This window comes from Neopelma chrysocephalum, unplaced genomic scaffold, assembly GCF_003984885.1.
Source record: "Neopelma chrysocephalum unplaced genomic scaffold, ASM398488v2 Primary Assembly neopelma1_43, whole genome shotgun sequence".
In the NCBI taxonomy this organism is placed as follows: domain Eukaryota; kingdom Metazoa; phylum Chordata; class Aves; order Passeriformes; family Pipridae; genus Neopelma; species Neopelma chrysocephalum.
Genome location: NW_020897702.1, coordinates 17,305,863 through 17,328,773, shown reverse-complemented (window position 1 = coordinate 17,328,773; position 22,911 = coordinate 17,305,863). Strand labels below are relative to the sequence as shown.

Sequence of the window (22,911 nt, the reverse complement as noted above, 5' to 3'; positions counted from 1 at the left end):
ATAAAAACTGATGCTCTGTTCACATCCAGCACCTGACCAACTCCTAAAGTTGCAGGTTATTAATAACTTTCTAGCTGCCATGAAATGCTTCTTATTTTCTGTGAAACCTAAACACACAGATACACATGCTCACATGCTGCTTCAGCCTACAGCACATCCAGAAGCCATAGCAACCAGCAGAGAAATCTCAGCCTGCTTGGGCTGCACTCCCCAACACCTTCTCCTCAGCACATAAGATACTCTGGCTCTGTGTCAAACAGAGTGCGAGATGTTTCACTTAAAACTCGCTGTTCAGAAGGGGTAGTCAAGTATATTGCATTATTTCATGCTGTAGTCAAAGTTTCCACCTTTTCTTTGGTTATAGCACGGTACACATACCATTCAGGATATGGAAAGGAGTTGTGTTTTCTTTTAAATATGCTTAGGTTCACCCTCAAAATTTCAAATTCAAAGTTCAATTGAGATCAATTTTTTTTAAAAGTAGCTACGTCTACGTGTATCATGGATTGCAGTGGGGGAAACCATAGTTAGCCATGAATCTCTCTGGGGACAAGAGTGTTTGCACCCACAGGCTTTCAGACCTCACTAATACACTTTATTTTACAATCCAAGTGCTATTTTGCTCTCATGCAAATGGGGGCATTAGTAAGACAGTGCTGTGAGACACACAGTGAGGGCAGACACCTCTGCACAGCAGGTCCACCTGCAACCTGAATCCCCCACAGCCATTTCTGCCCTACTCCTGCAATGCCCTGGAGCTCCCACAGTCACCGGCAGATCTGGGCACAGACTCCCCCCGAAACCTCCCTCATCTGCTGCTGCTGCACCACATCGCTGAGAGACTCCTGGCATTACACCATGCTCTTCACCACATTCTGGAGACCACACCATTTCCTATGTTATTGCAATCCAAAGTGGGACAGTTACAGTGACATTAGGCAGCTCTATCCCTGCAGATTGTCTAAAGCAGAGTTAAGTAAGTCCCATTGATTGAGGTGAAAGTAAAATCAGTGATGGCTTTGATGTTTTAATGGGATATTTAACACATGCCAGAAATGTCTTTTCTGAAGAAATTAATGATTTGGTGGGGGGAAAAAACACGCTGATTTTTTTTCTTCCTGAAAGGGAAGAATGAAAAACTGAAAATCTTAATAAAAGATGCTCTTTTGTAGACTGAAACCACTGAAAAAAATCCTTCCTTACTCCGTCTTCCTTTTTGTCTTCTAAATAAAAAACCTCCACAGCATTGTCCCTTTTAAAGTACAAAACTTGAGGAAAAAATGCTTTTCAAAATTCTCCATTTGATATCATTGCAAGTGTTCAATTAACATACATACAGCCCTATTTAAATCACATCTTGATCAAAGTGGTTGAGAAATATAGCTTAATATTTTCAGAAGTCATAGGAAGTTTGATGTCAGCAGAAGCTTTAAAAGTGGCCCAATGTTCTTAACTTCATTTTACAAACTAGTTTTAAGCCTCCAGCAATGGACAGTAAAGCAATAGTAAAGTGTAGGTCATTCAAAAAAAAGGCAGCTATGAAACTATAATATTCTTCGGAGCTTGCCATTTTAGTAAACTTCATTTGTGCACACTTGTTTTTCCTGTCTTCCCAAGACCCCTGGACTAACACAACTCTAATCAGTCCTAATTTCAGCACTTTGAACAATCTAGGAAAAAAATTTCTGCTGTTGCTTTGTATGAATTTTATGCTGCAAAGTTAGACTGACGACTTTGGATGTTAAATGTCACCCTGTGTTTCAAGTTCTCAGCTCACAGAGCTGGAAAGAGTCATGATGATCCAGCCATGTCTCCTTCATAAGCCAACTACAGGATTCTCCGAGCAATTCTGTTGTCAGGGGCAGTGCTCAAACTGGGAAATCCCCCCACTCTGGTGATGGAGACTCCACCACAGCCCTTCATAGTTTTTAAGGATTTATTACACTCCCTTTTAAACAGATATAGCTTATTTATCCTCTGTATGTATTAATTTTCAAAACATTAAACTTTTAATATCTCTGTTTGCTAGGCTGATGATCAGCTGTGTTTCCCTTGTAAATATTTATCAGCCATGACATTATCCATTAACCTTCCATGGTAAGTTTAATATATTGGGCCTCTACTTCTTCACTTCAAGATACATTTGCCAACTCTGCAAGTATTCTCCTGAGCAATAGCATCTTTCCTATTTTTAAGCTACTTCAGCTAACACATCAATTATAGGTAGAAGCCATATAAACAAACTATAACTCTTAGAAAAAAGCAAAGTTGCAGAAAACCACATTTCCATTTTGTTGGCAGTAGTTAGTTTCCAGTCTTCTGTACTCCTAAGCCAAGCTTAGTCCCACTCTGCAACTTCTGAGGAGCTGAAAGGATACCAGTGGGTGAAGCTGCGTCACAGCCTGCACCATCACAAAGTAGAGTGTGGTACCTCCTCACTCCTAAGGTTTATCAGCTCCTGCAATTGCATCCCTTTTGGCCTGCAGGAAGGAAACGCTCTGGCTGATTTTCAGCCTGTGGCCCCTGAATGTACTTTCTGTACTTGGCCCACAGTCGCAAATAAAAGTCGAGAATCCAAGTATGTCATGTTGGCCACATACCAACTCCATCAGTCTGACTGACATTCCTCTGAGCAACTCTGGAATACAGAAAACAAGGATGTTCCCATAACTGCAGTCAGCTGGAGGCAAACAAGTATGTGTGATGACAGTCGCTGGGGGCAGTGACAGTGACAGACCACTCTAGGAACTCTCCCATCTTCACAATAGCACCGGTGCAGCTGCCACACACATGCAGTGACAGACAGAGGTAGGAATGGCTAAGAAAATAACATACAGTATTATTCAAAACACATGTAACTAACATGATATAACGCATGGTGAATAGCAAGTGCTTTTACATTCGTAGTGTGCCATAGGTGTCAGCAACAGTTTTATGATAATGAGTTGATTTCCTAATGGCTAAAAGACAGTAGAAACAAACATCTAGCTTTTGTATCCTTATTCTCAAGCTAATCTCATGTGCTATTAAAGAAATCCAAGAACCTAGCACAAACAAAGCCATAACTTCATGAAAATACCTGCTTATTAATAACTGACACTTCCAAACGCACAGGATATTCAAAATGCATTATCTGTGTAGTGAAACCACAGCGACCACAGGACAAACCTGCAGGTCACCTACACAAAGACAACAGTCTTCTGCAAGGAATTTACTTCTCATCGGGCCTCTCAGTTTTCCAGTAACACCAAATAATCCAAGTGGAAAAGAACAAGTGCCCTGGTCTTCCCCTGCCCCCCAATTCCCTCAGCTAAAACAATCCAATGCAGAATATGAGCTATTTTGGAAGTCCTTGTTCCAATTCTGGAAAAACACAAGTTCTAAATTTCCAGTATTGACTTGATATTTTTTGGCAGGGGGTTGAAGAAAGCCAAGCCTATGAAGCTATCCTTCCCTTGCCCCTCAACTTGAGCAAACTAGACTCATGAAGTTCCCATGAAATTCTGCTACTGAAGTAAAAGGGAGTTTTCCCATGTAAGTTAAATGAGATATTTTGATTACAGACGACTTTTCCATTTTTCTGTATTTTATAAATTTCCCTACACCTAAAAAACCCCACTCATAAGACTGTATGTTGCATAGAAATGCTTTGGTCACATTTTAACAGGTTACTAAAGAAGTCAACTTCTACCCACGAAACAGGCCTTTATGCCACTCGTTTACTCAGGTGGAGAATAGCAAAGACCAGTGCTGTGTTAACCAAGTACTGTGTTGCAGCTCAGAAATGGTTAATTCCAAGTGTTGCAATTCTCCCCCTCAACTCTATTTTTCTACCTTGCGTATTTGAAAGAAATAGGGCAACAGATTAACAGAAAAGTCTAAAGCAGGATTACTGAGGAATTAGCAAATTTACTCAATGAATTGTCCCATATCCACAGCCTGGACAACTTGCTCAATGCCGTTGTGGTATCTCAGCTTCAGCTGTAAGATTATTAGTTCCTCTCCCCTCTCGTCCTCCTTTCCCATCAGTTTATATCCTGCTGAAGCAAAAAGTTCTTGACAAGAAGCTTACAGAGACAGGTAAAGAAGCAATTTCTTCCACAAGAACAAACTCCTATAGGAGTGGGGTAATTTTTATTGAACTCTGAAATGATCAATTGCAAAGCACAGCAATAAAATCCAGAACTGGAACATTCAGTAACAGCGTGAAACATAGAATTGATTTCTATTGTCATAAGGGTTGGACATGCAATTTTTACAGGACATTTAAAGCTTTAAAATTTCCTTTTAATCAGTGTAATTGCCCATTCCCTCCCCAATCCACACATCTGTTCTAAATTGCAGTGACTTCCTGATTTCTGAGAAGTAAGGCACTACAGTGTCCTTTCAAAGCAGTTACAGATTACCACAGGAGACGCTTCCCTCTGAGATCTGAAGGTCAAGATTGTCAATGGAAAAAAATGCAACTGGTAACTGAAGATGTATATCTAGTGATGAATAACTAATCATCACTGCTACCAAAATAGGCATTCTATGTCATCTACTATCAGACTGGAGAGGAAGCCTTCAGTGCATAGAGCAGAATTAACAGTGTTCATCCTCTCACATAGGGAAACTGCTCTGTTCTGGAAAAATTCATTAAGCTGTCCTGTTCAAGCTAGGAGACAGATTTTAACCAGTCTTCAACAATTGGTATGTTCGTACAGCTCAGGACAAGGCACTGGATGAAGACCTCTACATTTATAATTTTGCAATAGGAGTTGCAGCCACTGCAATGCTTTCAATTGCACATTCATCAGTGCCACGGCGGATTCTGAAGTAACCATCTTCTCCCCATGAGGTGCCCCAGCTGTTCTTCACAATCCAGAATTTCTCACCACTTTCTGGATCTACACCATAGCCCACCAGCAAGACAGCATGATTGGTCAATTCAAAAGGATTTAAGTCATCTTGCAGCCCAGTATGATGGTAGATCCCCTCTTTATAAAGCATGAAATCATTATAAACCTCAAAGGCAACAGCCATTGGCCCATGCTGAACAAGCTCAAGTTTCATCAGGGCTTCATTGCAGCCTCCATAGAAACCACCAACGTAGTGGTACTCCGAAGCATAGTAGTGGTAACAGCTGCGTTTGAAAAGGCATGGAGAATCTTGGGCTGTGTAAGGGAAGCAGTCCTCTTCCACCACACCAAAGTCTTGGACATACTTTCCAGCAATGAGATATGGGAAGCCACCATCACAACCTAAACAAAAAAAATATGTGCTTATTACCTTGGAGAGTTATTTGAGGTGGGAGCCTTTCCTACTTATATCTTTTGGAATACTTTCAGATATACTATGGAACACGCACTGCAGAGACCCAGACAATCCTAATATTCTAGTTAGCTGTAGCTAGCTTTCTGTAACACACAAGGCAAAATTCCCACTTGTGGGAACTATACTGGGAACGCTAATACATAGACCTTTTCTCATTCAATTGCTCCATCAGGAAGAGCAGTTAGTTACATGCAGTACAAAGACCTGACTAATAAGCATACAGTCCTCCAGAAAGCTTGAGTCATTGCTTTTGCTCATGTCCCCCTCCTCGTATGCTCCTCCTCCCTCTAAATATGCTATTGGAAGAATATTTAGTTCCATTCTTTCTAGGAATAAACTGCAATTTAGCTACATTTTGAGCCCTACTCCTTAGATATTCCCCATGTCACAGGTAGATCTACCTAAAATCCAGTAACATTCCAAGCATGAGGCCACCTGCTCCTGATTCAATCCCATCATCCATCCCACAATGAGGAGGACTGACAACTCTGGAATTTTTTCCTGCAATCTTTAAAAAAAATAAAAAGTACTATAAAGTATAGCCTGCCAAAAACTTTATGAAAAAACTAAATTGTGTGTGATGAGGAAGGCACAGAAGTTTTTAATATACACTCTCCTTCTGCAGCATTATCATAACTTGAAAGTTGTCACTGTAAATACCAGCACACTCACCCTGAGAATACTTGCTGCAAGACACAACCTGCTGGGGACTAAAGATCGGTTTCTGAGTATTGTTTGTAAGGATACGTATTCTTGCTTCCAGCATACCCATGGAAGAAAACGCGTAACAGCTGCCACATGAGCCTAAGAAGGGAAGAAAACGGAACCACGAAGAGCAGTCAGTAACACAAACAAGGCTAGTCACCTACAATCAGGTACAATTAATTCCTAGAGTCCACTGAGTCAAAACCTACCAGATGTGATTAAAAGTTAAACACCAATGGAACAGAAACTTTATATCTACATTTAGCTTTTAAGCACGCAATTAAAAAAAACCACTTCTAACAACTTCTGAAGGAACACAGAGCTTATCCAAGAATAAGAGACAACATACTGCTCATCATTGTTTTTTCAGCAGTACCTTTTAAGAGCTATCCTATTATGCTATTCCTTCAGAATGAACCTGCAGGGACCGCATTACCAGGGCAGAGAAGGCTCAATCTACTGCCTCAGACAACAACCCTTAACATATGCTAAGGAACAATGAACTATTTGAAGTGAATGCTGACATTATTGTTCTTATTTCAACCTACCAATGGATTTAGTCCTGTAATCTCCAGTTGAAAAAATATTCCACCTCTCCAGCTACCCCTAAAACAACTGACTTTTAGAGACTAGTGGTATAAATAGCAAGTTTGATATAGAGAATTCATCCCAGCTCCCCTTGCTTTCCAAGGGCATGTAATTGTACACTGGCTTTTCAGAGGCACCTTAACTTCCCTTTGGTTTCCTGGCAGAGAGTTAAGTCTCCTTACTTTTGCATCAAAATTTAGTATTGCTTCTAGCTTTAGGCCTCTTCACTTCCTAGGACCTTCCTTTCACATATAAAAACCTTTGGAAGTGGAATGACAAGCATCACAGGGAAGAACAATTACTTGGATGGGGTCCTATTTTATCTACTGATTGTCACCAAGGTCCATGATTTCCTTTTGTTTCCTGACAGCAGGAAAGTCAAATACTGCAGAGCTATGAAAACAAGGGAGGCCTGAGGAACAAAACAAAATACTTTCTCTTGAACTGTGTAGGTGTATAAAAGCAGAGCTATTACAAAAGCAAGATTTTGTGAAATTGCACCTTCACTCAGATGTATCTGAAGAGAAGGGGCAAAATCAGCCTGAACATGAACACTCCTTTGCCCAGCAGGGCAAAGTGAAGCAGTGAAAGATGCCACCCACTCACTGTACAGTCACAGCATCTTAGATGGGCCACGCTGAACACTGTTGCATCTTGTGTGCAAAAATGTAAAAAATACAATTCACGCAACCATTTCAGTCCATTGGATTGGCTGCTAAATTTCTCTCCTGCTACCCCAGTGGCATTTATGAGGCTCACAGACTGACCTCTTTTGGAGGTTTTGTTTGTGTGGGGTTTTTTTGTTTATTTTTTTTTTTAAAGCCTGAAAGCTAAAATACTAATTTGATAGAGCAGAATGGATATTCCACAGACATTTAACATACTCAACATGGACTTTTAGATTACAGGAAAAGTGTAGGAAGCTTTATTATTGGAAACAACAGAGTAGCTCTCATTTAGAGAAACTCTGAAGCAACATGCAGGAGAAAGGGTAAGTTTGGAACTAAGTGTTCAATTGTCTGGTAGCTAAAAAAGCCTTTGGTATATTCACAGTTCACACCAGGAGAAAGTAGAGGACTCACACCTACACAGGACCATATAATTTCCTGTTGCCATCTTCCAGTGATGCCACGTATCAGCTTGCAAGCTAGAACTCCCACAAGCCTTCCTATACTTCTTCTGCTACCAGGAGCCCAGCTGGCAGAACAACTAATCCATAAATGAGGGATCAGTGATTTAAGTAACTCCTTCCCCACCATGCTAATGTTATGTTCCCTTCCCCCAAAAGTTGTAACTAGATGACTACTAGAAGATGCAAGTTTATTTGGAAATGGTAGTTCAGGCAAGGGACATGTTAACTGAGTCCACTTCTGGCTTCCATTAATTCAGGTCTAACATCAATTCAGGTCTCTCACACCACAGTGCTATAAAAGCACTCCCTACAGAATACACATATACCAGCATGGTATCCTTTTTATTCTACTTTAAGCTAAATAATTCCCTATCACAGGGCAAAGAAAAAAATTAGTTTTATCAGTATTCTATATTTATCAGTGTCCACAATTTTCACAGGGACTAATGCCTCCTCCTGCAACTAACCATTTGAGTAACTCCTAAATTTATCAGGGCAGCAAGACTTGGAGGCAATATAAACAATTTTCATGGGTTTATTTATTAAAGCTGCATGATAATTTGCCATCAGCAGGAATTAGGGAAAGAGTTTGATGTACACCAGTTCTGTCAGTGTACAGAAAACTGTGGCTGAGATGGATTGGACAAAACTTGACAGCTGTCTTTATACAAGGTTCTGTGGTAATTGGCCTTCACTCCAGCAAGCTACACTGCTGTCTGGATACCAGTACCATCACCTATTTCAGCAGTGTTGGTAGCCAGGACTCCAACCAGTTTCCACAGGTTATTCATAGTAAAGGTGCAATCTGTCAACTGCAAGACACTAGACAAATCCTTCTTGCTAACAGCAAATTATGAAGTACATCAAAAGAGCACTAGAGCATTTCATTCAGAGCTTTTATTCATTTTTACCTTGATTCCGAATAGGGCTGACATAATTGACACCATTCACATTTCTCCAGTCCCAGGATTCTGGCAAGCTTGAAACTTTTTTTAGTAATTCAGGTGTTAGAGGTGCAGGCTTTGGTCTAAAAAGGAGAAAATGATTTTGAGAAACATACCACACTCTAGACAAGGAAACAATTACAGTTTTCATCTTTTGGCTTCTACTACTTGGACTTACTTCACGCTATGCAATTCGAAGTAGTCTCCATCTAAACTGAGTGGGTGTCAATCTGAAGAGATTAGTTTCAGCAGGATGCAAGACCTACTCAAATACGCTCCCTGAGGGAACTATATTATGAACTATCCACTGCTGAGGAATATACATTCTGTACAGGTAGCTCAGTTTGCAAGCTACAGTGCCAGCTGCAGATGGAGTTTTGAGCGGCCTAGACAAGAGGCTGTGAACTGCCGACCCTTTGCATAACCAAGGGCCTGGGGACCTGCGGCCAAGCCACACCGGACACTCAGAGACACAGCAGGAGCCGAGGACTCCAGATTTTCACCGCTTAGCCTGTAAGTGGATAAAAGCCCCAGGGTTTCTTTGTTTGGGGCCCCTCCACAGAAGTACCAGCTTGAGCTGTTATTTTGTTATTTAGTTATTGCATTAAGATTAAATTATTTTACGTATCTGGACATCTGAGACTCTGCTACGGGAAACCTGGGGTCAAGCCAGGAAGGAAACCTGGTCTGACTGTGTGAGTGTGGGGTCTGTAGGTGCAAAGGGGCCTCCTCGGTTCCAGCTCAGGTGCTGTGAGAGTGCCTGCCAGAGTGGCTTCTGGATGGTCAAACAGGGACGTTTCCTGTTTCCAAACATCTACAAGCTGCTGAGGTCAAATACCTTTGTGCTCATCTGAAGTGCTGAGGGTCACTGCAACACAGTTCTGCAGCAGCTATTTTACACCTCTGCCATCACGAGATATGTAGAATATCTGACTGCAGAAGGCACCTTGCCTTGGCAGCATGCACTGACAGCAGCTACAGACTGTTTAACTGCAGACAGACATGGCTTACATCAACGCTTCACTAGATGCAGCACCACTTGTCTCAGAAGCTTCTCTGGAGCAAGTTTTTACTGTGACTATTGAAGAAGTATTGGATGTTACTTTCCTCATTTACCACTTGCAGCCAAGTGATGCTCATACATCAGGCAAGCCAAGAGCTTTCTGCATTCAGCTTTCACATAACCCAATGCTTGTCCTTAGGTGCCATTCACAAATACCAGACACTGGAATCTGCTCTGAAAGCAGGAAAAGGCCAACCAAATACCATCATGGCACTGTATGGGTGCAACAGATTATTGTTACCAAGTAGTTTACTGTATTTGACGATGATCTACAAGGTGAGTTCTGTCTATATGATGAAACCATGATAATATGCATAATTATCCCCCACAAATCAGCAGTTTTATTGTAGAGTAGGACCTTCTTCTACAACATACAATTGCCACAGTTTGGAAAACTAAGTAGCATTCCTACTCACTCAAGAATACCAAGAGTGAAAAAAGCAAAAATGCCAAGAAGGTAGAAAGCTGTAAAGAAGGGAATCTTTAGATCAAAGAACTCTAATTTGCAAATTAATCTAGAGGATGATGTACAAATCCCCATTACTGCTCTCTGCTCAGTAATCTGCAAGACCCTGAAGGCATTCTTGGGGCTGCTTTCATTCTTCTTCAGTGAGACACTACTCGTGTTAGAGCATCCTTGTTGAAGGCATGGCAAATTATCAAAGTAACCAGGGAATTCCCTCAGAAATCTTTAATATTTATGTTTAATGGCAGAATGCAGTTCTCTGTTTTTTAATTGCAATTATGAACTACAGAACCAGGACAAAGCACAAGCAGAAACTCCTGACTGTGGCAAGCAGCTGATGAGCAGACACGAGAGTGAGATGACAACTGAGACTGTCCCCACTTCTTCCCTGCACATATGAATTCAGTAGCGAGTTACTGGGCAAGATTAAAGGGTAGGTGACTCTATTTGTCTCAGCTGCTTGAGATGATAGATGCTCAGAATAATCTTTCAAATGAAAACTATGTTGGCACCCCATGACTGTGAGCTGGAAGGCCTTGAAACTTGATTAAACATCTGACCTACAAGCCAAAACACAGCTAGAAAGCACCAGGACAAAAATAAGCAGAGTCTTGGCAGCAGTGAGGTTTATGGCAAAACAAAAGGTCTTACTACCTTGAAGCTCTGGAATAGAGACCCCCAGCTCTTCTAGTTAGTTCTTCCAGGGCAAAATGCTCATACTCCTTGTATCTTGCCGCTCTCCACGACTTCTGGTGAGCATTGATAGCATTTACGAAATCAGAGTTGTGCACATAACGCCTGCCTGAAATTCTGCAAACAAAAGCAACCAAATAAAACAGTAAGAAAAGGACAGATTGAAAAGTAAAGGTGTTCTCTAAACTCAATATGTAAAAGACTAACTCTGGAAGTGTCTTGTGGTAGGTACTGATAAAGAAACATTGAAATATTGGATCAAGGCAAGGTTTCTTAAAATTGAGACTGACTAGATATAATCATCTTGCTTAGACATACCAGTTTTGTAACTGATCTTCGCCACAGGAGAAACTGTGATGTGACAGGCACACGCTCCTCTGTTTTAGTGCATTCAGGTTTTATTTCCAACATTATAACTGGTATTAACTTTGCCCTCAGTAACAGAATTGGTCCTTATGGTTTTAGCTAAAACCTGAAGGACAGTTATGAAACATTTTATTCCAGTAAAAGTTCACTTATCTGTTGCTTACCTTCCCCTGGGCTTCTGGAGAGGCAGCTCGTTTATGTGAACATCTGAAGGAGATGAAGTAATCTTCTGTCCAATGAAACAAGCCCAATTGTGGCCAAGTACATCATGTACCCATCCTGGTAGAGTCTCATTACAGTAGCTGGTTACATTCTGGCCTTCCTTTTTGTACTGTAATGTGAAGAAGTTATGCTGGTGTTGAGCAGATGCATTTGTTACCCTAACAGCAGTTCCCCACCCACTCAGCTGCTTCTTGCCTGTGTTTCAGAGGAAGTGACCAAACATATATTCCAGAGGTTAAGTAGATAAATGAAACTGATACTTATCAAATCACTGCAGAAGACAATCAGGTTGTGACTTGCACTATTAGCAACAAAGCATGCATTAATATCAGTATCAACTAACAGGTGCTAGTTGTTTGGGTTCAACAGTTACTTTCTCAGCAAGATGCAAAAGACCTCTTAGTACTTACCCTTCTCTTCAAGGCTCTGAGGTTTGTTGTTCCACCTATGTGACTAGTCAAGCTAACTCTGGACTACTTCAAAAGCTTGAGAAACTAAGACTCAGACACAGGAAGGATAGCAAGTTTCTCTCATCCAGTAACCTCTCAGGGAAACATGTACTATTTCTATATTTATTTGTGTGTAATTTATGTACTGTTTTTGTTTTACAAGTCAGAACCAAAGATGAGACTTCCTGTAATTGCTTTAAGCTTGAGCTGTGATGGTACAGTACCAAGAAACAATTTCACATGAACTATCAAAATGAAACAGTATGAAATGATGATCCATTGAGAACAACTCATTTAAAGTTGGCAGCGAGGAGAGTGTTACTAAGGTCTCAAGTCCTGAGTCCTAACACTTCCCTGTTCACACAAGTCTGCATTTTAGTACTGAAGAGTAATAATGTTATGTATTCAGTAAAATGTGTCTTCATACAACACTTAGCACTAACACTTTACCCAGCTACGTAAGTTTTCTGAATTAGCAACTCTTTGACAGCAGAATGTCTCAGGATGGGGCAGGGGGCATGTGCCTCTTTACTCATTACTCATCTCTTAAGGTTAGAGCCTGTTTTGTATTAAACTACAAAAGAGCCTGAAAATCCCATGCAACAAAAGCTTTCTAATCCCAAAAATAGAATCCAAATTTCCTAGTCCAAAAATACTTCCTTAAATCCCATCGGAGTTGCACATGTAGAACAGTACAGGGATTTTGGAACTATGTTTCAACAAAATGCTTGCTCAGCTTCTTTACTGAAGAAAGTGGTGGCTTTTGGTGATGGAAATGCCCCAAGATGGAAATGAGTAATTAAAGAGACAGGGGGGTTGTGACTCTGTACCGGTTTTGTGAGAAACCTGAAGAAGAACATGTAGTGAAATAATTAAGTTTATTGATCAAAGGAATAAAATTAAAGGCTAATTCTTTTTTAGAACAGGAATTTGCTTTGTCCCCAGTCTGGAGGTTGCAAAGGCTTCATATCTACACTCCTGCTTGTCTAGCAAGGCAAGCAAGTTTGCTGACTGGAGCAGCATGGGGGCACTAGAAAGCTGAGCTGTTGCCTTGCTCTATTCATCCTCTCTTACTGTGCAAGATTGTGCAGTATAGGATATAACTACACTTGGCCATATAGCAAGGGCAAGGTCCAGAGATGACTTGAGAAATACCCTCTTCACAACAGGAGTGCTAGAAATCCAGAGACCCCAAAGCAACAGGTTAGTGACTTTATATCTATCATTTACTGTGAGACCACTTTATTTTGCTCTACACTACAGCATTAAATTAATACCTGTCTTTTTTATGTAAAAGTTGCCACAGATTATAACAAGACCAAGTTATTCTTAATATAACAGCTATTCTCAATAAACATAGGCCTTCAATCTAAATATGTGAAGATCAGAGGAACAGGTCTGCTTCCTGCAACAATCAGACAAAGATCCTGCCTAGTATACAGTTATACTGAATTAAATTAAAATCAAATTAGATTTGGGACTTAACTCATTGCCTTTTTTTTCATGAAGATGTCTGCTAACAAGCAAATTAAAACAACAAAATGCCTTCTTTTTCTGTTTTGTTTTTCTCTCCTAAAAATCCCTGTTCTTTTCCAGGAGATTAAATTCATTGTTTTTTTAAAGATGTAGATAAACCAGAATAGCATTCACAACATTTGTGCAACTTATCTTTTGAGAAAGTGAATTTAGCAAGTTTCTTACACTGTTCTTTCAGTTCATACATATCAGCAAAACTAGGAAGGGTGTAAGAGGACAGTCAGTGGCAATGCCTCAAGACACAAAAGCCAATTTCAGACAGTCTGTGTAGAAGCCTAAAATTAGGCAATTCAAATCCTCTGTATCTAACTTTTTGCAGACTGGCAGGCTATGAGCTACTACTGAACTGACTTTAAAAATGGGACACGGAGACTTTGAGACCATAGCACATCAAATGATACCCGGATAAAGAGAATTTAACCTCCAAGAAGCACTGTCAGCTAGGAAATGAAAATATACCCAAAAGGTCCCAATTTGCTTTTCCCCCTCTGACTTGTAATTGAGAGCTATTGACACAGAGAAGTGACAGAGAAACCTTTAAAAAAGCTCCAATATTTATGCTTCATTTCTACAAGCCAGTTAATTACCCAATGAGCCACACGTTAGAAGAAATAAAATGGGGTAGCATCATCATGACAATGACACCCACTGCTTACTACCAGAAGGTACATCACCAAATCAGTACATCATTTCTAAAACCACAGGCAGCATTTCTTACTGCTACCAGTGAAGGTCTGAGAGATTTGATCTGGCAAATCTGACTGTACCAGTTTTGGAGGACTGACTATGAGTATGCCTGCCCAAATAACAATCATACAGGGACACGGCACCATTGCATGAACAACAGCTGACTCAGGTGGATGTGAATTTTAACATCAGACCCCAATGAAGCTGCCAGTATAGCACCTAAAACATCCACAGAACCCATCCTATAACAGCATCCTTCATGGAGGACAACAGCCACACAGCTCTGATCACCAGCAACTGCTGGATAACTGCTGCATGCATTTTCTCTGCAGATCTAAGATGATGGCTTTCATTTCTGAGTTAATAAGAGACCATTGCAACCATGCCACGTGGTAACTTCATCAGCCAATGCTCACATCCGCAGCATTAAGTAAACTGCATCCATTGATCTGACCAGTCTAGGACAACTCCTGTAAAAAGGCATCAAATATATTCAGCAGTTCCAATTCTGAGGTTTAAGTTTTAATTTTATTTCAAATGCATATTTTTCTCAAGCCTGACAACTCACGTGACTTTGCCTAATGCCAGAATTTAGCCATGCCACTCCAACAACATAAACCTTAAAAGGTTTTATGTAACTAAACTTCAAAGACTGCTGTCAGATACCTGAACCCCAGGTAAGCTTTTTGGTGCAGTATACTTTTAATAGCATCTTTCCTATGTTGGTCATCATGACAATCTATCTGTGTATTCACTTCTAGTCCCGGTAAAAAAACATAATTGTTTAAAGCTTTCTTTAAATCTTTAATCTCACTAAGGGGAAAGCACAAAAGGATGGAGACCTTATTGGAAACGTTATTTTAACAGGGATTCAGCAGTGCTACAAACACAGGCTGCCCACCCATCCCCTTTTACATCTAATGTTCTCAACTTAAGCAGTGCTTTGGCAAGAAGCCAACTTGAGTTCCAGGGGGCCGGACTACCCTATACACTTAGAGGACTGGGCAATCACCAACCAGAAGAAGTTCAACAAAGGGAAGTGCCAGATTCTGCACCTGGGATGGGGCAGCCCTGGATGTATGTACAGACTGGGGAATGAGATGCTGGAAAGCAATGCCATGGAAAGGGAGCTGGGGGTCCTGGTCGACAGCAAATTGAATATGAGTCAGCAGTGCCCTGGCAGCCAGGAGGGCCAACCATGTCCTGAGGGGCATCAGGCAGAGCATAGCCAGCCGGTTGAGGGAGGGAATTGTCCCGCTCTGCTCTGCACTGTGGTGGCCTCACCTTGAATATTGTGTGTAGTTTTTGGGCACCACAATATAGGAAAGATATTAAGCTCTTACAGAGCATCCCATCCAAAGGAGGGCAATGAATATGGTGAAGGGCCTTGAGGGGAAGCTGTATGAGGAGCGGCTGACGTCACTTGGTCTGTTCAGCCTGGAGAAGAGGAGACTGAGGGGAGACCTCATTGCAGGTCTCATGTACAACTTCCTCATGAGGGGAAGAGAAAGAGCAGGCACTGATCTCTTCTCTCTGGTGACCAGGGACAGGACCCAAGGGAATGGCCTGAATTTGTGTCAGGGGAGGTTTAGGTTGGATATTAGAGAAAGGTTCTTCACCCAGAGGGTGGCTGGACACTGGAACAGGCTCCACAGGGAAGTGGTCACAGCACCAAGCCTGACAAGAATCATTTGGACAATACTCTCAGGCACACGGTGTGACTCTTTGGGATGGTCCTGTGCAGGGCCAGGATTTGGACTCGATGATCCTTGTGGGTCCCTTCCAACTTGGTATATTCTGTGATTAAGCCTGGTGGAAAGACTTATCACTCATTTGTTACCAAATTTACAAGTGTGGCTATGCATTTTATTACAGGAAGCACACGTTGAATTAGAACAGGTTTGCAGACTTGCAGATGCCCTACTGTAGGGAAGCAGCAGTTGCACACTGCCAGTTAAGGAAGCCCAACTAAGACAGGTTAAAAGTTGACTTTCAAGTGATATGCAGGATGATTAAATAGCATTAGCAGCTCTAATACTTCTACTTTAGCACATGAAATGAAATGAATTCAGGGGTTTTTTTCATATCTCAAAATTTAAACATTAACTGCTGTCACATATCGAGGCTGGTTATTTCAGAATGGCAGTCCTTGATTTTAACCAAATTTGGGAGCATTGGGGAAGAGAGAAAAGGATGTGACAAAGCTATCACCGAGTCAGTCTGGAAAAGACTAGTAACTCGAGTGGTGGAATATTCTATAATCTACTTCTTTCTTTTTGCTGAAGTGGTTATAATGTTTCAAAATGAAAAAATGCCAGACTTGTGGTTTTTGCTAAAGGGCATCTCAGAAGTCAGAATTAGTACCAGTTAGCTGAAGGTACAAACAGCAAGAACCTTACAACACTGCCTCCCTAAAAGTGGTAGTCTCAACAATAAATACCTTAAAGGTATAAATAATTGAAATTAGTTAGCCTCAACTTTGCTTTCAGTCTCACTCTTTCTTTTTATGTTATGCTGTTTCTATTTCTTTTGCCATCCCTCGGGGAAAAAATAAAAACTTTAAAGCCTTATATATTGCATAGCCCTAAAGAATCCTTGTATTATCCAGCAGAAGCACATGCTCAAGCTTCTGCCAAGAGTCAGTAGACTAAATTCATATCCATGTTCAGTATAGGGATGTTTCAGCGACACACATTAAACAAGAGCATTCCTGTAAAACAAACAAGTTACTCTGTGCCACAAACAAACAGCAAGAAGAATTACCATGACTTGTCAGAAGCAGAATGCAAGAATGCAGTAGGATGCTGCATTTAACTTGGAAAACTTAAAAGAACAGCAATACAATGATAGTTAGAAATAAAACACTGTTAAGAGTTTCTTTACTTAAGATACTAAAGCAAACTGAGGAAAAAATGCATAGATAAGCTCACTCAATCCACTCCTTTGGTGTATATAATCATTTCCCCACAGGCCCCAAGTCAAAGAACAACTAACTTGTAATGGTAGTGAGGTCCCATGAAATTCTTAGTGGGTGTTTAGTAAGCCACAGGAACAAAAAGCTTAAAAACTCACTGAAGCATACATCATCCAACAGGCTGTGTCTATATACACACAGTACAGTAGCTCTGATAAACCCACCACTTAAGACAAGCCCACAGCATTCCAGTCAGTAATTAATCGCTTAATTTTTCAACATGAAGCAGAAATGCACCACAAGTTCAATTAGCACCACTGGCACTTCTTATGCCTGAAACACACAGACTACATAACGGCTTAAATACTGCTCTTCATTGTGCCAAGCAACTCCATCTCTCTTCAATGTGAGAATAGGAGCATTACAGAATACAAGTTACAGGACCACAGTACATAAAAAGGACGTTTCTTCTGCCCTGTCACCATGATGAGGTTTTAGCCACATAACTGTAGTGCAACATAAACAGAATTTGAAACTGATGAGCAGCCTTCAAGCAATAAACACTTTCTTGACAAGCCCAAACCCACTACTATGGAAGGAGATATGCAAGGCTTTCTGTATTATGGCTGTTCCAATACCACAACCCGCTCCATGAACCAAGAAATTATTCCACAATCAAGCAGTAACTCCAGAACCATCTTCACACTCTAAGGTTACTTCAGAGTGAATAAAGTAATTTTACCAAGCAGCAAAAACAACAGCAAATTACTCCATATTAAACATATTAGTTCTGTACCCTCTTGTTGTAGAGCAAGAGACTATCAGCAAAGAAAATTCTTCCCTTCCATGAATTCCAAAGGGACTTTGTCTTATGACTTTTCAAATACTCAACAGTGATCAAGGCTAAGCAATATACTATGAGATTGCTTTTACGCTATCCTCTTATTGCATTTCCAGGGAGGAAGGGCCTCACTAATTAGTATTCTAGTTTACCCTTTTTTACTTCAAAGGCTTCTCAAGTATCACCAACACTAAGCAAATGAAACTAAGCTATGTTTATGTTACTTTCAGGTGCAAATGGTAGGAGTATTTTAAACAATAGGTAAACATTGTTCAAAAAACTCTGAAGTCTGCATTGAATGGAATATATTACTTATCCCCTAGAAACTTTAGGGTAGAAGATGATGAAAAAGGTCTTACAAAAGAATTAGTTCCATTTGAAAGATAAAACCACATTTCTAGTTTCTACCAGGACTAGACATTTTGTATTCCTATTTCATAGGTAATGCAGTATTTACTGGATTAAAAGTAAACAGATTTGCACAGCTAAATATGTCACAAGGTCAAACAGTTTGTAAGGAACCACTTCCTCCCTCCAAGTCCCCACTGATGGTTGTGAAGTAAGAATTTTGGAGATAGACAGCATTGCATGTTGTTGCCCAATAACATCAAGTTAAATGCAGCAAAAAATGCAATTACTAAGTGTGGTAGTATTTCCTCAGGCTTCTCAGACATTTTACATGCATGTTGGTAATCTATTGTTTCCTTTAGAGCAGGAATACTAATAGATGGTAACTGAATTTGGCCCTAATCTTCTCTATAATATCTAAGGAAAGAAGTCTTTAAATTAAAGATGTCTTGCTGATGAATTCCCGACCACTGAACAATGAGCCAAACAAGCTTGCCATTTCTCAATACCAAAGGCAACTGCAAAACTAACAATTAATTCATTTGCTCACAAACGGCTAAGACACATCCATGATTTGACTGGCCTTGTTTTGAGCAACAAAGTGAATCAAATGACCACCAAAAGTTCCTTCCAGCCTAAATTATTCTATAAAAGTTTTGGTATATTGTTTTAAGGTTACTCTTGCGAACAATGCAATACAAGAAATCAACACTTATCGGTCACTTGACTTAGTGCTCATGTTCTGGGATGTATTTCACAAGGTATATCACAAGCAGAAGCAGAACCTTCTCTGACTCTCAACTGTCTTCAAGTTGGCTCCTAACAGATCCAATTATGTTCCAGAGCAGGCCACACTGTTTCTATAATTAAATTGCTCACATACAAGAACTGATTTGATAATCAGCACCTGTTTCACTGCTCAGCATACTGGCTTGTAAAGCCACTGTATTTCAGTGTAAAATATCAGCCTAAGGATTCCCAGTCTGCTAGTTCAACTATATTCTCCTCAAATGAGTTCAACAATGACTGCTGAATTCTACCTGCTGGACACAACACCTCAAGCCTGAGTTCATGGAAATACTATAGCACAGTGTCCTCATAGAGCCAGCAATTCCTGCTATTTTTGAGGGAGGCCCTCCCACTGTAGGTGAGCTCAAAGATTCAGAACAATTCTGCCCAGTTAGACTACCTTCCAGTGTCCATACAGTTTTTGGTGTATCACCTGCCAAACCTATGAGAAGTGCAGATAGCAGCAATGTAGTTTCACTGTCTCATACAGATGAGAATGTCAATTAGGTATTTCTCTCTCACTTGCTTTTGCTCAAGTATAAGACCCGGTCTTATTTTTAAAAACTGCATTCTTATTTTAAAAATTTACAGTTATAAGAGTACACTAGTCTTGACAGTTATTTATAGCAGCTGATATAGTGCCACATTTTTAATTTGTGAAGAAAACAGTGTTGATAATTCAGGGGTGTTTTAGTTATTACTGAGCAGCACTTACACAGCATCAGGGCCTCACCTGCTCCTCAGAGAGCCCTGCCAGCAAGTAGGCTGGGGGTGCACAAGAAACTGGGAGGGGACACAGCCTGGACAGCTGACCCCAACTGACCAAAGGGATATTCCATGCCGTACAATATCATGTACAGAAATAACAATTAAGGAAAGAAGGAAAAAAGAGGAACATTCAGAATCATGACATTTGCCTTCTTGTGTAACAGTAACACATGATGAAGACCCACGTCATGGAAATTGCTAAAGACCTGCTTACTGGTGACAAGTAGTGAATGAATTCCTTATTGTGCTCGGCTTGCCTACACAGTTTTTGCTTTACCTGTTAAAGTACCTTTATCTCGATCCATGAGTTTTTGCACTTCGATCCTTCCAATTCTCTCCCCTGTCCCACTGAGGGGGAACAGGCAAGTGGCTGATTGGAGCTTTGCTACTTATCAGGGTAACCCCTACCTACACACTGGGGTTAACCTACAACAATGAGCATGTAAATAACCCCCCATTAGTTATGTTAAACAGCCTACACAGTCCTTTACCTTACATGAGCTCAAATTGGCACACAGGAAGCTGCAAGGAACTTGTAGTTAAATTAAAGCCTTATACATCGCTTCTGTTCAGTAAGGATTACAATTCTCCTGGGAGAGTGGATTATCACTTTTCTTAACATCTGAAAACACTAACTTTAAAACAGCTGCTGTAAACTAAACCATCTATGATGGCCCCTAGAAAGAGAGTGTAAAGCAAAAGTCATTTCTTCACCTTCCTTCTAAAAGTGAAGGTTCAGAGATTTTGTGCTTGGACAAGGCCTAGGTGTTTACTGCTGACTCATCTGAAGCCAGACACAAGATCATGCTTCCTGAAACAACCAAGAAACATGTTCACTGTTCCTGCCCAGGGCTGCATTCACCAACTACTGCAAAACATATCTGTCTCCTAGGTAGCAAAATCATCCTGCAGAGATTACTTCAAACCACCCTTCAGACTCACAATGCCATTCACTGGGACAGCAGCAGAGCAATCCTTTAACAAGAGAGTTTTCTCCTGTTTACCTCCTGCCTGCCATCACTGTTTTCAGCTTGGTATGAAGTCATTAACAGGGACTGGAGAAAACAGTATTACTCCAAATGAATAATTACAGGCAGCATAAAGGTTCCTTAGATATTAAAGCAGTATTCTGAAATAAAATTTAAAGAATCCTATAAATCCTTCAGCAAGGAGAACAGAAGGCTCCAAAATTTCCATGCATTAGAGAATCTTTAAGGAAAGATAAAAGGAATGGTGTTTGCTATTTCACTTGGGTCCACAGTGTCAAGAAAAGTAAAAAAAAAAAAGAAAAACAAATTTCTGGCTACTAAGAAAGTTAGCTTCATGAAGACCTACAGTTGTTTGAAGCATGCCAAGAAAGAAAAGCAGCAGCATCTGTAATTTTTTTCAGATAATGTCCAATATGGGCATGATCTTCCCTCCATCTACTCCCTACCCAGCCAATGGTAACTATTTTCTTATGTTAAAAAAAAAAAATTCTTTGTCTGGTAATCTAGGCAAACCTTAGAGCTAAATATAAGTGCACCAACTAACCCACCATGCCACTCAAGGACTGAAGAGAAGCCTAACTATAAGCCATTTTAGCAACAGCCAGTGATCTAGTACACAAGTTAACTCACCTTAAAAAATGCAAACCACTTGTAGTCATTTATCACAATTTCAAAGCCCTGATTGTAAATCAAAGTGAAGAAACCATAGTTGCCCAGACTATCTTGAGCCACATCTAACTTCTGAAGATTGACAAGCACCTTTTTCTCCACAGGCCCTAAAAGAAATACAAACATTAAAGCATGATTATTGTGTGGAAGAGATAAAAAAAAATAGTACAAAGGATGTTGGACATTTATTTTATTCCTAAATATGCTAAAATAGCAGCATCAAACAGCTGTGACTGGAAAACACCAGCTTACTCAAAACATAACTTGGTATAGAGCTGCACAGGTCTCGGATGCCGTGTCACTCATGCACTGTGTCTGCAATGACAACTCTTCCTTCCCCTCCATCTGGGATGAGGCATCATCCATCCTACGCTCCTTCACACCAGAGCTCCGACTCTACCACTCACCTCACCTCTCATGCTGCTACTGCCATTTGTCTCATCTGATCAGAAAGATGACGACACAGGAAAATGCGAAGTATCTACTATTTTTAAAATGACGCTGACATACAATCGCTAAATAGTAACTCCCCGCTACTATTAACTCCTCATGGGGCGCGGTATTTCCACCTCTCCAGATGCTGTCAGGCTCCCCCGACAGCCAGCTCTGGCAGCCGGTGGCTTCCCAGGAGGTGCCCAGGTGTGTCACCCAGCACAGCCACGCTCTCCTCTTGGTCACAGCCACTGCCCGGGCAGGCTGAGCTGGGCAGGGAGGCACCTGTGAGGGGCAGTGAGCAGGCAAGAGCCGGTGGGGCTCATCAAGAGGCCTAGTCGAGCCCTAACCGAAACAAACAGAAGTGGTCAGACGCACTTCCATGCAGGAACCCGCCTCCTGTGCCGGCTCTGGGCTCTCCCGGTACGGAGCCGCCGCTGCTCCCCCGCCCACGTCTCCCGGGCTCCCCGGAACACCCTCTCCCCCGCCCGGAGCGGCTGCGGGCACCCGGGGCTCCGCAGGTAAGGGGAACTGGCCAGGGCCGCCGCGGTCTCACCCGCCTGCGAGCAGTTGCCGTGGCGGCCGCCGGCCCGCCAGACGCGGAGCTCCCAAGCGCCCAGCAGGTCGGCGAAGGAGCAGTTGGCCGGCGTGTCGGCCACCACGGCCGCGGGCGGTGCCGCCAGCAGCACCAGCGCCACGGCCCACAGCGCCCACCCCACCATTGCACCGCGCCCGCCGCCGCCGCCGCCGAAGTGGGCCCACACGCCGCCACCTCCCCGCCCCGCCACCTCCCCGCCCCCGGGGCCGGGACCGCCCCGGGCCGGCTGCGCTCCGCCGGGAGGGGCAGGGCTTCGTCCACCCCGGAGAGTGTTCGTTCCAAACGGCGTCCTCTGCTGCGAAGGGCGTCCACGTCTCCAAAGGGCATCCTGCTTCGCAAAGGGCATCCCCCGCCCCAAGAGTTGTCCTCTCCAACGGGAGTCCTCCTGCCCAAAGG

General features: G+C 41.7%; 1 protein-coding gene across 1 annotated transcript; it reads right to left on the bottom strand.

Annotated features, from left to right (window-relative positions):
- Window positions 1-4,112: 4,112 nt before the first annotated feature.
- On the bottom strand, window positions 4,113-22,654 carry CTSC (cathepsin C). Its single transcript, XM_027677471.1, has 7 exons — window positions 22,474-22,654; window positions 21,447-21,592; window positions 11,438-11,604; window positions 10,869-11,024; window positions 8,653-8,768; window positions 5,989-6,120; window positions 4,113-5,243 (listed from the first exon to the last, which is right to left on the bottom strand). The coding sequence occupies exons 1-7, from the start codon at window positions 22,637-22,639 to the stop codon at window positions 4,741-4,743; spliced, it is 1,386 nt and encodes a 461-aa protein (XP_027533272.1). The 5' UTR covers window positions 22,640-22,654; the 3' UTR covers window positions 4,113-4,740.
- Between the last annotated feature and the right edge of the window lie 257 nt (window positions 22,655-22,911).

Bases quoted from the DNA above. Each gene is read 5' to 3' on its own strand.
- CTSC (XM_027677471.1), bottom strand. From the start codon at position 22,639: ATGGTGGGGTGGGCGCTGTGGGCCGTGGCGCTGGTGCTGCTGGCGGCA. The intron at 11,605-21,446 runs GTGAGTTAACTT...TTCACATTACAG, and splicing joins AGTGGTTTGCATTTTTTAAG to TACAAAAAGGAAGGCCAGAA. The intron at 8,769-10,868 runs GTAGTAAGACCT...TCTCCTTTTTAG, and splicing joins CTCTATTCCAGAGCTTCAAG to ACCAAAGCCTGCACCTCTAA.